Source organism: Telopea speciosissima, chromosome 7 (assembly GCF_018873765.1).
Source record: "Telopea speciosissima isolate NSW1024214 ecotype Mountain lineage chromosome 7, Tspe_v1, whole genome shotgun sequence".
In the NCBI taxonomy this organism is placed as follows: Eukaryota; Viridiplantae; Streptophyta; class Magnoliopsida; order Proteales; family Proteaceae; genus Telopea; species Telopea speciosissima.
The window spans coordinates 59,005,152-59,020,986 of NC_057922.1; the positions used below are offsets into that span (position 1 = coordinate 59,005,152).

General features: G+C 38.5%; 1 protein-coding gene across 2 annotated transcripts in view; it reads right to left on the reverse strand.

Moving 5' to 3' along the window:
- The window catches only part of LOC122669949 (early nodulin-93-like), a 30,299-nt gene extending 22,053 nt beyond the window's left edge, over positions 1 to 8,246 (reverse strand). For both annotated transcript variants that reach the window (XM_043866871.1, XM_043866870.1), the window contains exons 1-3: positions 8,050 to 8,246; positions 7,690 to 7,751; positions 7,125 to 7,200 (exon numbers count right to left, since the gene is read on the reverse strand). In XM_043866871.1, coding sequence (XP_043722806.1) covers positions 7,125 to 7,200; positions 7,690 to 7,751; positions 8,050 to 8,161 — 250 coding nt within the window. In that variant the 5' untranslated portion in view covers positions 8,162 to 8,246. The remainder of the gene's footprint in view (positions 1 to 7,124; positions 7,201 to 7,689; positions 7,752 to 8,049) is intronic.
- Between the last annotated feature and the right edge of the window lie 7,589 nt (positions 8,247 to 15,835).

The following is a 15,835-nucleotide window of genomic DNA, read 5'->3' on the forward strand; positions in this document are numbered from 1 at the left end:
CCAAAACCAAACCGCATTTATTCGGTTCGGTTCGGTTCAGTTACTTCAGCTCAGTTTCGGGTTTGTTTTTTGTTCCGGTTTGGTTTTGACACCCTTACTGAAAACATTGTGTTTTCATTACTCTCCCACCCTAACCCACCCCCCCCCCCCCCCAAAAAAAAAAAAAATAAACGACACCTAAAAGAATACAGAAACAGGGGAAAGACAAAAACTATAGTGGTGTCAGACCTATATGTCTCATGGAATAGGCTCTTTAATTTGGACATGTTTAGAAGATTTATCATACTGTAGTCTTATGCTTGCACTCCAAAATAGTTTTATCAGCAGTAATGAAGTAGGAGGCAACTCAAGTTGTTCATCAGTTAACAAAGTAAGAGTTTAGTTTTATGCACAGAATAAGAAAGTTTAATTTGGATAAATCATAGAAGTTCTGCAGAAACAGGGACAATATATACGTATAAGGAATGGCAAGAGAAAAGAGTGCACATAAACGCATTTCTGTGTTTCTTTAAATCTCCATCTAAGCTTTGGGGAGGGAGTGGGGAGAAGAGGGAGTTTCAACATGAATCAACAGAAAAATCTGATTCAAAAGCTTTATAGTGTTGTTTCATGAGGACATCTCCTGATCAAAGGAGAGGGGTTAAATCCAGCTTGCGACCAGCACTGGAAAAACAAAACAAAATAAATAAAATATCTACCCCTATTAATCCAGACAGATCTTTGGCCAAAGTACACATGGATTCAACTAGCTTGAAAGGAGGTTAAGGTAAAATATTGGCATACAAATCAACCGTTAGTTCCTATCTTGACTGTTCTATTTCTGTGGTGTATCTTCCTTCTCAATATCTCTCCCAGTTAACTACATTGCATCCCATGTAGTTGGTGGAATCACCAAGTACCTTGGTATCATTATAATTTTGTAACATAAAGTTGAAGTACTAAAAAAAAAGGCCAAAGGACAACTATGACACAGGTTTTGAAAAAACACCAAGTTTCAGCCGACTGTGAGTGGAATTTCAGACTCAGAAAGGAATAACAATGAAAATAGACAAAACTAACATAAATACTAGCTTTTATACTAAACCAAAATTTAGACAATTAAACAAACAACACAACAAGAGTAGATTTTAAAAAAGTACCGACCAGTTTGACCTGACCCGAGAGGCAAGTTCAGAATCAGCAAGTATGACGAAAGAGAAACCAGTAGATATGAGATTGATACCGATCTAGTCATGAAAATAGGCAGTTCTATCCTAAAGAATTCTCCATGGCATGAACATTTATGACTAGATCCTACTAACAACAAAGAGAATAGCACCATAAAGCAGAATGATATGTGCTTCAAATATCTTGCAGTACAGCAAATTGACATGCCAAAACTCAGGACAAATGTGTAGAATAGCACCATAAAGCAGAATGCCATGTGCTTTAAATATCTTGCAGTACAAATTCCAAAACTCCGGATGAATGTATAGAAGCAACATGATCTGTTGCACAGACTTCCACAGTCTGTTAGTGTTTTTGTTTATATCCAGCGACTACACAAATCACATACTGTAGAACCTTAATACACCAAAAAAAAATCTCTTGTATCCAATTTTAGATTACTTCCACATTAACACGCCTTAGTTTGTCATTCGAAATAAAGATAAGGCCATACAGCTGAATCAGCCTTTACCATCTTACAGGTGGGTCATTAAAATCACTAAGAGCTTTGAAATATAGAAGTGACCAATTTAAGGGAAATGGACATGAAAAAGTACCAATATCTGAAGAATGAGAATAGAAACCACATTAAGGAAAGGGAAAACTCAATTGTAGCCAAGTTTTCCTAGTTTATTTGAATTTATCTTATCTTAGAAAAGAATCAAATTAACAGTCGGGGTTTGGATAATCTTTAGTACTTATACTAATTAAGTGCTTTTTGCGGAATCCATGAGCTTGTTTTTCTTTCTTTTCGGCATTTTTCTTTATTTTATCTTTGAAGGAAAAGACTTTATATGAAGGTTTTTCAACCAAATTCCATGTTTTGCCAATCATTTCTTATGTAGACCTTATCCCTTAACAAAGGAAACAAACAATCCCTTATAGAATGACAGCCCTTTGGAGCAAATGAACTATTTTTTAACAGTGAATAACATTTTCTAGTACACCAAATCATCATTTATAGCTAAAGAGTATCAAGGGGAGTTTCGGGGTGAAGAATAGATCATTTTTTTTGGGGGGGGGGGGGGGGGGGTTAAGAATAGATCATATAAACAAATGGAGATTAAATCTCTTGGGACTCGGTCATACATATCTTTAATAGCATCCATATTTATTCGACACCCCTCTCTTCACCAGAACATGACAGATTAAATCTCTAGGGACTTGGTCATAGGCATTTTCCAGGTCAGTGAAGACCATCTGGAGATCCTTCTTGCTATCTCTATATCTTTCCATGAGTCTCCTCAATAAGTGGACAGCTTCTGTTATGGTACTACCAGACATAAAGCCAAATTGGTTCACCAAGATATGAGTTTCTCTTCTCAAACGGGACCCAATAACCTTCTCCCAAAGTTTCATAGCGTGCCTCATAAGCTTTATGCTTCTATGGTTATTGCAGCTTTGGATGTCACCTTTATTTTTGTAGATCGGGACTATGATGTTGCTCCTCCATTCATCTAGCATCTTCCTTGTGTTCATAATCCTGTTAAACAGGTTGGTTAACCAATAAACCCCACAACCACCTAGGGTTTTCCACACTTCTATCTCATCTGAGCCTGGTGTCTTGCCTACTTTCATCTTTCTTAAGGCTTCTTTAACTTCCCCCACACTAATCTTTCATACATTTCTATGGCGTGTGGTGTCATGATGGATAATATAATCGTCCAGGTCATTTTTACTCGACCCATCTCCATTTAGTAAGTCGCAAATATACTCATCCCATCTCCTCATAATGTCCTTATCCCTTACCAACACTCTTCCATCACCCCCCTTGATACACCTCACTTGATCCAAATCCTTGCTCGTCCTCTCTCTCATCTTATAGTTATCTTATATATAGTTTTTCCCCTTCTTTTGTGTTTAGGTTGATATATAGAGATCCTCAAATTTCTTCGCCCTAGCCATCCCCATAATCTTCCTAGCTTCGTTTCTGGTATCTTTATACTTCTTTTTATCCTCTGCTTCTTTAGTCATTTACCATGTTTTAAAACAATCTTTCTTGGTCTTAATGGTTGCTTGAACCTCATCGTTCCACCACTAAGTCTCCCTAGGGGTCGGACGACTACCCTTCGCGTCCCCTAGCACATCTTTGGCAACTCTCTTAATACAAGTCATCATCTCGTTCCACATCACAAACAACTTCATCAACACATTCAATATCTTATTTCATCTTCAACTAAGCTTGTAGAGGGGAGGGGGGAAGAGAGAGAGAGAGAAGGAAGAAGAAGATGGGTTTAAACATGAATTCATGAAAATATCATATGCAAAAGCTTTATTCCAGTGTTCTATGAAGACTACACATCTCTACCTAAGGAATAAGGGTTTAACCCTAGCTTGGCTTTACACACCAAAAAATAAAATAAAATAAATAAAGGAAAATTGCTAACCTCTTACTCTGTCCAGATATTTTCCAAAGTATCCATATATTAATTTGTACTCAAATGAAGTGTGGTAAAACATTGAAATATGATATAAGTCAACTTTTAGTCCATATCTAGACTGGTTAGATTTGTATTTACAATCTTCCATTTTTAGGTAGTTCTTTCCCAGTCAACCACATTGCATCTGAAGTAGTTGGTGGGAATTATGCATATCTCAATATCTGTATAGATTTTGATAACACTTGAGTATAAGAAGGGGGGGGCATACCCAGTGCAATAGGCTCCTGCCACTGCGGGTTCTGGGGAGGGTCATAATGTACGCAGCCTTGCCCCTGCTTCGCAAGAGAGGCTGTTTCCCGACTCTAACCCGCAACCCACTAGATTTTGATAACACTTGAGTATAAAAAAGACAAATCCTAGAGTAGATTTGAGTTTGTAAATCACACATAATAAAAATATCAGGGTTTGGAAGAAGTGGGGGGGTGGATTTTCAGCTGACTGTGAACTGAGTTTCCGTAAAACAAGAAACAATGAATATCAATAACAACAGACCAACATATAATACCAGCATTTCTTACAAACCAGAGCTGCAGGTTAAGAATGAGCAAATAGGAAAGATGAATAGAGAGAATTAGTTAGGAGAATGACAGACAGGACCAGATCGTAGTAACAAGGAAGGGAGAGAATAATACCACAAAGCAGAATATCAGGTTCACACTGACATGCAGCTCAGATACTCAAGAATCCAGTAAGACTGTTGTTTTACCATGAAATAATTTATAGGAAAATAATTATTGCTTATAAATTCTATTTATATTTTTCTGCCATTTGGCATTTTGGTTGTTCATGACCAATAAGTACATTTGGACATTATTGAATGAGGGAAAGGATCCAGTCATATGATCTGCATGGGTGGGTGCTAACAGTACCAATAATCAAGATACCATAACTATTTAGGAAAACATAATGAATTTTGAAATGGATGTTGTTTTCCAACTTTTTTGGTATTGCATTTCAGTAAAACATTTCCCGCCCTTTCTAACCCTTGTACCATTTTGTATTGATTTTCAACAAATCCCGTAAAATATTTTATGGAGAAACAAACACAGCCTAAATTAATAAGTCAAACCTTAAGACAAGAAGTATGAAGGCAACATATCTGTTGAAGTGACTTTAGCATTCCATTAACATTTTTCCTTTTATTGGTTAATACACAGGAATGGAATCTGACTGCCTGGGGTGCAAATATGAGGTTCTACAGAATCTGGAATCATATAGACATGATAGTGCAAAACCTTAATGTAACAGATTTTCTTGTCTCTTGTACCCAATCCAATTTCAACAATTCAGAACAAGCCACAGCTTGTTCCTTATAATAATGACCAGAGCATGCAGTGAAATCAATCATTTACATTTCAAACAACAACAACAAGCTCAGCCTTATCCCAACTTAATGGGGTCGGCTACATGGATCCAAACAAAGAAAGTATGTAAAACTGAGGATTAGACAAAATCAGGGAACGAATAGATAGAAAAAGAGGAATGGGAAATGAGATGAGAAGTGAAAATTGGGAAATGGCAAATGAATGATGTAAAAACAAAAGAAAAGTGAAAGATAAAAGGACATTTTAAACACATTGTGTAAATCACTCAAATCTAAAACGCAGAAGCAACCTAATTCAGGGAAAAGGACAAGGAAGTACCAATATTTGCAGAACGAGAATAGAAACCAAGTTGAGGAAAGGAAACTTGAATAAAACCATGTTTCCCAAGTGACAGCAATGGCTTCAAAAATCTTAAATCTCCATACTTAAAATGTTTTTTGTCATCATCATCAGAAAGAAGGAAACATGTCATGAGGTCACAGGATATACAACAACGAAATAGAACTTTCACAAGTTTTTTCTTTTTCTCTAGTTATGTTTCCCCCCCCCCCCCCCTATTCTTACTTAAGAGTGGGGAAAAAGAAATTTAAGAAGGTTACCAAAATACCTGTTTTTAAATTATCCCTTTGATCATTATCTCCATCTTGTTTTTAATTCTATCCCTCATCAGTGGGAAGAAACAATTCCTTGTAGAGTGGACATACAGACCATTGGAGCAAATGAACTATATGTGAACACTAAAGTACATTCTTTTATCATACCAAATCATCATGAATAACTAAAGACAATCCAGGGACTCTGAAGGTAAAGTAGACATTGGCAAAAATTACACAATGGAGATAAACCCTCCAATCAAGAAGTAAAAGATCAAAGTGCCTATAGATCTTTAGATTTGAACTGCTGCTCCATGTAGAGCAAGAATAGGTTGTGGGGTTTAAAAAATAATAGACTCCTCTGCCGATATACAGAAATTAGAAATAAAATTCTACACCTTCATTCACATGCATCACTAGAAGCTATGATCTCATATTTCAAACCAAAAGTTCTGCAAGAATTCCAAGGAACTACTATTAGTACACAAGTAAGGCAGAGGAGCCAATTAGCTAAGTTTTTTTTCCCAAATCCATGTCAAGCTGGAATAACCTTCCTATAATCTACCCACACCCCAGCCCTGGAAAATTCCCCCATGAATTGAACTACAAAAAGCAATCAAAACAGAACGAGTAATATTATGAGAGTATTGCTGCTAACTTGTGTATTTGGAGGAGAGAAATGCTACGCTTTCCAAGATCAGTTTTCTCATTTAATTAAGGTCATTTATAAAATCAAGGTTGGGATTGCTCATTGGGCAGCAGCTGATGATCTATTTATAGGTATTATGACTCGTCAATTTTTTGAGCATTGGAGACCATTGGATTTCTCTGGGGAGGGTGTATACCGGATGTGGTTGTTTCATAGCAGCCTTCTCTAGAATCAGTAGCAAAACTGAAAAAAGATGGATGCCCTATAGGATTCCTGGTCCAGAGGTTGAGGCCATTATAAGACTTTTAGATGGTAGAGTTATTTGCGCTTCCTCTGGCCCTATTAGAGAATGCGACTCTAAAAGGGGCAGAGATGGTGGCTCTAAAGGTGGAGGATTGCAACCTTTGATCAGCAATGGATGCTTCCATGTGATAATAGAAAGGGATGCAGCAAATGTTATAGGTTGGAATGGGAGTTCTTCAGAAGAACTCTGGTGGTATGTACACTATATTAGACACATTAGGCATCTAACCTCCCAATCAAATTGATTAGTCCAATGGAAGCGGAGAAGTGGTAATGAACTGGCTAATGACCTGGCAAAACAGGGGGTCATCCAGCCTCTATGTTTAGGGATGCTATTCCATTCGTCCAAACTGGGTGCCATATTGTTTAGTTGTTTCATCTGTTTTCCCTCTTAAATAACTCTACTACTATATGATTTTCTCAATGCCAATATAAATAATTACTTATTCATCATAAAAAATAAAAAATAAAAAGGTCCAGTGTCTTCCCTAATTCTTCATGAGCAGGAGAGTATATAAGTATAACTGTACAACATAACTATACACACTACAGAAATTAAAAGCACAGCATATAAAATCAGCATAAAGCAGAACAGCTGTAATAGTACCTGCAGATACAATCAGTGCTTGTGCAGTATAGTTAAGGTTACGCTTTGCCCAAGGAATCGTACGACACGCGAACAACTGAAATAATAATATTAAAAAAATGGCAAATCAGATGAGAGAGAAAGAGAGAGAGATAAAGAAATAAGAGAACCCATAATCTGGAAACAGTTCTTAAGAAACGTTAAGAGGAAAAAAATATGTATTCAAAAAGGGGGTGAATCAAATAATTCAAAAGCCTTTTTTTTGTCAGTGATTTTGTGGATTCTGCAACCACATGTCCAACAATTCAAAGTCTTTGAACCATCTCTAACAAAGAAAACCAAAGATTGTTGCCTCAGGTATAAGCCAGGTCAAAGACCATGAACTGCTGTTAAAGTGGCTCATGAGTGTTCTACTAAAAGGAAGTAAGAGGGAGTCTCTCTCTCCTACCTGTAACAATAATTCCAACCCAGTAACGTAATATATGTCAAGCTCTTGATGATTTCCAGTCTTTGACAACTGGGGAAGGCACATCATATTTATAGAACACCCTTCCCTAAACAAAACAGGGAAAGAGAGAGCGCATACCGTGGGTGGAGTAGTGACAACGGCGGCAATTACAGCAGCCTTTGTCCCAGCACGAACCCCCTCTGCAAATCAAAGAAACGCAGGAAACAAGTATTCATAAATGAAATAAAGCTCCGCAGCTATGAAAATAAAACCTTTCGTCGTATCCTACAATATCATCATCTTCATCATCATGATCATGATCATTCGTTCGTTGTTTTTCATTTTTCATGTAGTTCATCGCTATGATGAGGATGAAATACAAGATGAACAAAAAATTTCAATAATAAAAAAGAAAAATAACAAGTATGAACAACAGCAATAATTCAATTCGGATCAAAGAAATTTGGACTTCCACGACACGAAAGAGAATTGTAATACCTTGAGCACACCGTTTTGCAGCCGAGATCCTCTGGTCTTCGGATGGAGAAGGGATCAACAGTGATTTCCTTTTGTTAATCCAAGCATCTCTCATTTCCGATGGAATCCCCATTGCTTTCTTCTCGTCAGAAGAACAACTCAACTCCAACTGTTTTGGTAATGTTTAAAAGAGAAGAGGTAACTACTCATATGTCAACAAAGATGAAAAATGAAGAAGAATTTGCAGATTTTATCTTGAGGTTCCGTTGCAGAGCCAAAATCTAACCTTCACCAAATCACCTCTGGCTGCGAATGAAAGAGTATTATAGTGAAAGTATGAAAGCTACCCCCAATCCTTCCGGAGGAAAAACGTATGAGAATCCCCTCTTTTAAGCTGCCAAAGTTGACAGACGAGAATCAAATTCTGAAAGAGTCCATCTGGAGAGGTCCTCATCATAGTGGTCTGTATATATTAACCTTGAAGGCTAAATGTTCTCTGTGCCGGGGGCGCAGGCTGCGCCCAGGGTATGAATCAGGTGGGTAAAGCCAATCTGATGAGGCACACTAGTTTTGTTGCATTCTATCCTGCAAACGTGAAACACGTTGGATCAGGGATTTAGGAATCGGATCCGGAATTCCGGATACGGTATTGATAGAGATCCGATAACTGATTCAGATCGGCCCATATTGTCCAGATCGAATGGGTAAAAATCGGATTCTATTTTTACTTTTTTACCCTTGGTAATCCTCTGATACGAGATTGGCCAGGAAACGATATCAACCTCTGTTCAATACTGATCCAATACCAATTTCTCAGACCTTGAATACGATACATGCAATTCTACAAAAAAAAATACGATACATGCTGGGAAACTCCTTTAACCATAGACCATGCTTGCTTGGTGGATGATATACCTAAATCTAGTCACCCAATGGCATCACGCCACATCATCGGTCAATAATGGCCTAGTACGGCCAATGGCCCATCGGGTCATACCAGTACCCACTCCGGTAAGGAGTTCAACTACAAAATGATGCAATCTACCACATAGGAATGGATCAATCCATCCTCGATAGTGACTCACTCCCACAAGGAAACTACAAGAGTAGCACCCACGGTTCCTATCATTCAAGGATCACATTCCTAAAAGGACTCCACGAATGATTCTTCTACCAGAATGAGGAAACTTACTAAACGGGACTCTCCACAATCGTCTCTATCTACAGCCCACACTATATATATACAGGTATAACCCTTCACAAAGGTACCTTGATTTCTATTAATCTTAACTATTGCTAAGAGAGTCCTGACTTAGGCATCGTAGAGTCCCCTGCAGGAGCAAACCGGCTCTCTTGTGCTTATTCTATTCTTTTGTGCATGCCATCTTCCTGGAAAACCTCTCTTGGCGGTTTCTACACGCAACAGTTTGGCGTTGTCTGTGGGAACGATTGTTTAGCATCCAAACCCACTTGATTTCTCTTCCAATGGCAGGATCGAACCGCACCATCAACAATGTGCAAAGGAGCTCTCCCCCACCTGAAACCTTGTGCAGAGGAGAGGAGCGAGCACGCAAGGGGGAGGAACGACCACCGCGTCGTGGTGGCAAAACCACTCGTGGGCGTCCTCGCCGGCAGGATCCACCACAGGACTAGAGCCAGCAAGTACCAGAGGCCAACCTATCAACAACAGTGGTTCCAAACCCTCGTATTGAAGAAGGAATGTTATACCCGCACCCGGTATCCTCATATTTTTTCTTTCTTTCATCCTTGTGACGTGTAGAGGGTGTTGTCATGTATGCCGGTGAGCTGTTCACGGTGGTGGTCAAACCAAGCTACAAGATTGTTGACTTCGACACGGGTTTGCCAATCGAGAAAAGATTCCTCAACTAGGAGTGGGGAAAATTCGTCGACGGCGACTTCGTCGACTACCCTCCAAGTACCAATCCCAAGAGTGAGGAGTATCAGACGGTACACCCCGTATTGCCCTACTTAGACACTTCACTTGGTGACGAACTTAGCGTCGCGGTGGGAAAGCTCTTCGGGATCACGGAGGTTGCACCTTGACGTGTCAGGGGTAAGTAGTTGACCAAATTTTGTTGTGTGCTTATTGCCCTCTCAAAGCCCTCGAAGTGTGGTCCAAAGGCCCTGACCTCTTATGGTGGGAACCACCTTCCTACTCGCATCGGATGCAAGGTTACTGGCTGCCTCCGACCTTGCATCCAATGCTGCTGACAAGGACTCTTGTGGGTGAGACCCTGTGGCTAAGGTGCTATTGGTGTCCTACCATGTTTGACCCTACCCTGACCCCTTTTTATTAACTTGACCTTGTGTGGGCCTTGGGGCCCAAGTTAGGATTTTTAAAGCTTGCGTAGGGATGGATGGTTGTTTGACCATATCCAAATAGACCCTAGGTTACACTTATGAGGCCTTATCCAAATAGGCCAATAAAGGTGATTTTCTATATGACAGAGATGGGTAGGACTATTCCTTAGTCTTTATCTTTTTTTTTCCTAACCTAATCGTGAAAGGAGAGGAGAGCTTTGAAGAGAAAAGGCAGCAAGGAGGAGAAGAAGGAGAAGAAGGTGGGATTGGCTACTTGAGCTTGGATCTACAAGGAGGACCTCCTGTGTACCTCAAATCAGGTAGGCCAAGAACCCTCTTGCCTCTCTCCCTCCTCTTTTCTCTTTTCTCTTTTCGGTTGAGCTTGGAAGGCCCTCCATGTTCTTTTTGAGCTTAGATGGTTCACCTAATTTCAATCTTGAGTTTGGGTTTCCTCTTAGAACCAAATGGTTTACCCTAAGCTATGTTTTTTGGACTCTATTAATGTATTATAGTCCTATAAAGACCTTTATTTGACCTCTTGCTGAATCTATTTGATTCTAAAGCTTCAACCACCAAAGGAAACCCCAAATATGGATTTTTGAGCTTTTGATCCTTTAAACCCCCTTAAATCTTTGGATGTTGGGTGCTTCTAAGACCTAAATAGACTCCAAGACACCCCCTTCCTAGTCCCTTGAGGCTTAGAGAACCAAATGGGACAACCCTGGGCTTTTAAAGACCTTGAAATCGCACCTGGGTTGCATCAGAGGCAGAGTTTGCGTGAGTCCGATGTTGCCTCCGATGTGGTTTGAGCCTGCAAGAAAAGTTGGACTCAAGGTCGGAGGCAAGCCTGCTGAGTCCGACGTTGCCTCCGATGTGGCCTGAGCCTGCAGGGAAGGTTAGAGGCAAGCCTGCTGAGTCCGACGTTGCCTCCAATGTGGCCAGAGCCTGTAGTGCAGGTTGGACTCAAGGTCGTAGGCAAGCCTGCTGAGTCCGACGTTGCCTCTGATGTGGCCAGAGCTTGCAGTGAAGGTTGGACTCAAGGTCGGAGGCAGATCTCTACTGAGTCCGACGTTGCCTCCGACTCAGTTTTCAAGGCTTATAACTTATGTAAACTGTGGGGTTTCTCTATGAGGCCTCCCCTACACTTTCTCACACTTTTATTCACTTTCATAGGCGCCAACATATGTGTAATGGAGTGATTTTGAGCGGGAATCGTTGCACTTATATAAATTCTATTTGAAGTAATTGGTGAGTGGGTTTGGGTGACTGTCTAAGCTTGTTTATTGTTACTTATTTATGCATTTATGAATTATATTGTGACATTATCATTCAAGCATGATTGTATATTGCATTTATTCTTATTCGATGATGATGATGATGATGATTAGGATGATATGGATTTGTGTTGGGTTACGGTGTCAGGAAGTACTGGCACCGGAACCCCCAGATTACGTGGAATTATATATTGCATCTCATTCTTGCCTGTATGCGCCGTGTTGTGCTGGTACTTGGGTGTTAGATGGAATGGGACATTGACACACCCGGATGTACCTCTCAACATGATAGGATTCATGTAGTATATCTGTGGTTAGGCTCAGTTCCCTATGCTACGACCCTTACCAACAGGGGTTTAGGTGTTGGGTAGCCAGAGCACCTGCTGCCTGTGGAGAGTTAGAGAGGCCAAGCCAGGGGTAGTAATGGTTATCAAGGTCTGCCTCTGGGTGGTGATGACTACAACCGGCGTGGGCTCTATAGTAATAATTGAGGTTGCATTGTGGTGAGAATGGAAGGATCCACAGTATCTTCCCGAGTTATTGCAGTAGCATATACCCATTGACTTAGCATTATATGTTAGGTGGTAAATGAATTAATAATGGCATGCACCATGGACTATTTGTGATTGTGCGATTGTGCATCCCCTTTTCTCTCTCACTAGCTCGGTGGAGCTAACCCCCGTGTACATATTCTTTTTAGATTTTGATGCAGATGATTATTGTGGAGCCAGAGACCGTGACTGAGGATCATGGCGATGGTTTCCCACGATAATTGTGCCTACGAGCTGTACTGTTACTTGGGATCATTTCTTTTTTGTTATTTTTGAGAGCCTTGTGCTTTGTATAAACTTTTATGTTTTACTTTTTTGGTAGCTATTTGATGGTTATAGGAATTTTGTAACTATGTTACTTATTATCATTAACCAATGAGCATGTTATAATTATTTCATTTACACTTCCGCAAACTCTGACCTATCTTGGAATGTAATATTCCTTTGTCTTTTGCACTCTGATATTATTGTATTTTAATATTGGTTTATGACTGTGAGTTGGCCACTGCATCGAGATCCTGGCGGTGAGGTGGGATGACGCGGGTCACCCCAATCATACCCTGATATTGTACTTTATCCCTTGTTGGGATAGGGGTATGACAACATGATATTAGAGCGTGATGCTCTGCACCAACCACAGTCTAGCGAAGATTCATGATTTACTCTACTCCACTAGATTATAATTTAAAGGCTTTCAAGAGAATAACTGACTTGTGTGTGAACTTAGGGAGAAGACATTATTATGAAAAATAGTTTACAATAATAGCATATAATAGGAGAACAGTGTGCTTTGACAAGGAGGATGGATCTTATTAATAGTTCAACTGTTGCTACATAAACCTCCTCTTGCCTCCAGTGTACAGCAAAAATGATTATGCTATTCTATTGCATATTAAACAATGGGTATAACACAAAGTGGTTAAAGGTTTTGCCATGCAATCCAACCTAGGGAGAGTCATTAGGATAGATTTCCATAAAACTTAGCATGTTGGGTGTATATTGTTTACCAAGCAAAATAGCAATATAAGAGCCATTACAACTAGATGACTAGTTAGTTAAAGAGAGAACCTTTATTTCAACCCCACTGGCAACCCAATGACATAAGACATACCAAGCTAGTGGTGCAAGTCATGGGGTGATCATGAATAAGCTAAAGCAATAAAATTTGGAGAATCTCAAGTCTAATTAGTGATCCTTTGTACACCATAACCTTAGACAACAGTTAGGTATGGTTTGATACAGCTTTAGTCACAATGGAAATCCTATTTTATGCAAGGCATGATGGAATCATGACATGAGATACTTACCACTATAAATCCAATCCAAGAAGACAAGTATAACAGTTGTAAAGTGGCATGCCTGAATGAAGCTCGGATGATTCAGTCAACTAATACATTCCAATGATGTCTATGAAAAGAGTATAGCTGTGGTTAATTGGAATGAAGGCTTGAACCCCAATATTGAAACCTAGTAATGACTTGTAATGAGTAGACAAAAGTATGTATGCCTATCATAATCCATGTTCAAAATACATGAATGGGAAGTACTTTGTCTCCTAAGTGGAGTGTGAAGAGGAAATAGAGAGTTTTATTCCCTTAGTAATATTATACCATTACACTTAAAAAAAAATAAAAAAAATAAAAAAAGGAATGAAGACAAACATGAATGCAAATTTGAAGAGCTATCATTCTCTCACCTTAGCCAAGAAGACTTAGAAAGAATTCACCTTTAGAAAGAGATCTTACTTTTTAAGCTTTCCTCAAGAAACCTATCTTAATGGTCCAAAGCACATGTAGTTGGGTTTAAACAGCAAATTTATGAAATGATCAATGAAAGATGGGAGTACTCCTACCACAAGGTTGTTTCTCCCAAAACAGCAAGGTTTCAGTTTTGAGCTTATTCTATCCAAGCTCTTGCATAAACCGAATATGTAGGAGAATTAGATAAAAATGTTCATGCTAGGATTAAGATGGGGTGACTTATTAATGATGTAAATATCACATTCAGGTCACCTTTAGAAAGAGATCTTACTTTTTAAGCTTTCCTCAAGAAACCTATCTTAATGGTCCAAAGCACATGTAGTTGGGTTTAAACAACAAATTTATGAAATGATCAATGAAAGATGGGAGTACTCCTACCACAAGGTTGTTTCTCCCAAAACAGCAAGGTTTCAGTTTTGAGCTTATTCTATCCAAGCTCTTGCATAAACCGAATATGTAGGAGAATTAGATAAAAATGCTCATGCTAGGATTAAGATGGGGTGACTTATTAATGATGTAAATATCACATTCAAGTCATACATGTACAACCAGAAAAGGAGAGAAAAGAATCAAAAACCTTGTCAATGTTGAAGTTCTTCTTTCAATCTTAACCTATAAATGCTAGGGGAAATCAAATATAGTTTTGGGTTGAGGTTTTCTTTCCAAACTCAACCTAAAAAATCTTAGGGATAACTAAGAACATGACTAGGACTTCCCACATCTTGAACCTTATATATATATATATATATATATATATATATATATATAAAAAGGGATATCTATGTATATATGCAGCAGTAGGGCAAAACATAAACCTGTATTACTTCAAGAGAAGAAAATAAAAAAAAATAAAAAATACAGCAATGGGGCCCAATGTGAATGCGGGATTAATTCTCTATCTCACTTATATACTTGACCTAATGCCTAAAAAGAAAATACAACAAGTAGTGCAAGTGTGTACTTGAGTTAATCAAGTTTAAAATCAATGAAAAAAATAAATAAATAAATAAATAAACATTTAACAATCAAATACATGGATCCACCACATTTTACCAAGAGTTGAATGAGAAAGAAACAGCCTAAAGTTGTTCTTTTTTTGTATTCTAAACTTTCAACCTAGAAGTAATGTAAACAACCAAGAGTATGACTAGGATTACTCATACTTTAAACAAGGTGAAAATCCTAAAAGGTGATCATACAAACACATGCTATCTTTCTTCCTAAAACAGAGCAGAAATTTTAACTACAATATGTATAAAAAAATCCGAAGTCTTAGCTTAGATTCTTGAATCAATGATTCAATTACTTGAATGGTGTTTCAAACTAATGTTCTTAAATAAACAAGAGAAAAGGAAGTTATGAATTTAGTTAATCATCTAGACTATAACAGTAGAAGTGTTCTCAGATTTGGGGGGGAGGATTATAATTCCAAACCCCAATGAAGTTTTCCTTTATCCATTCTTTTAAAAAATATATATATATATATACAGCAAAAATGGAATTTTTATCCCCGTACTCAGACTAAGGGAATTGGGAAAAACAAGCAAAAAAATTTATACTTTCCTCTCATGTTCAATTGAAAACATAACTTAGGATAGGTGGTGTAAGTGTGCACTTAAGTGGACATAAGCTTTATAGAAAAAAAAACTTAAACCAATCAAGAGACATGAATACAATCCACTACACTTGAATTAAGTGGGATCAATAAGATCTTTGTTTAAGATTAAAACCCTTCCACGATTTTGCCCAAAACAGTGGGGTATTTTTAATTTTGGGTTTGGCTTCCCCCAAGCCATACCCTAGAATCGTGGACAGCAGTGCTAAGAAATGAATGGGTTATGCAAACGACCCTATCTTAGGTAAAATGAGAGAATCCAAATACTCTTGGAAGGAAAATTTT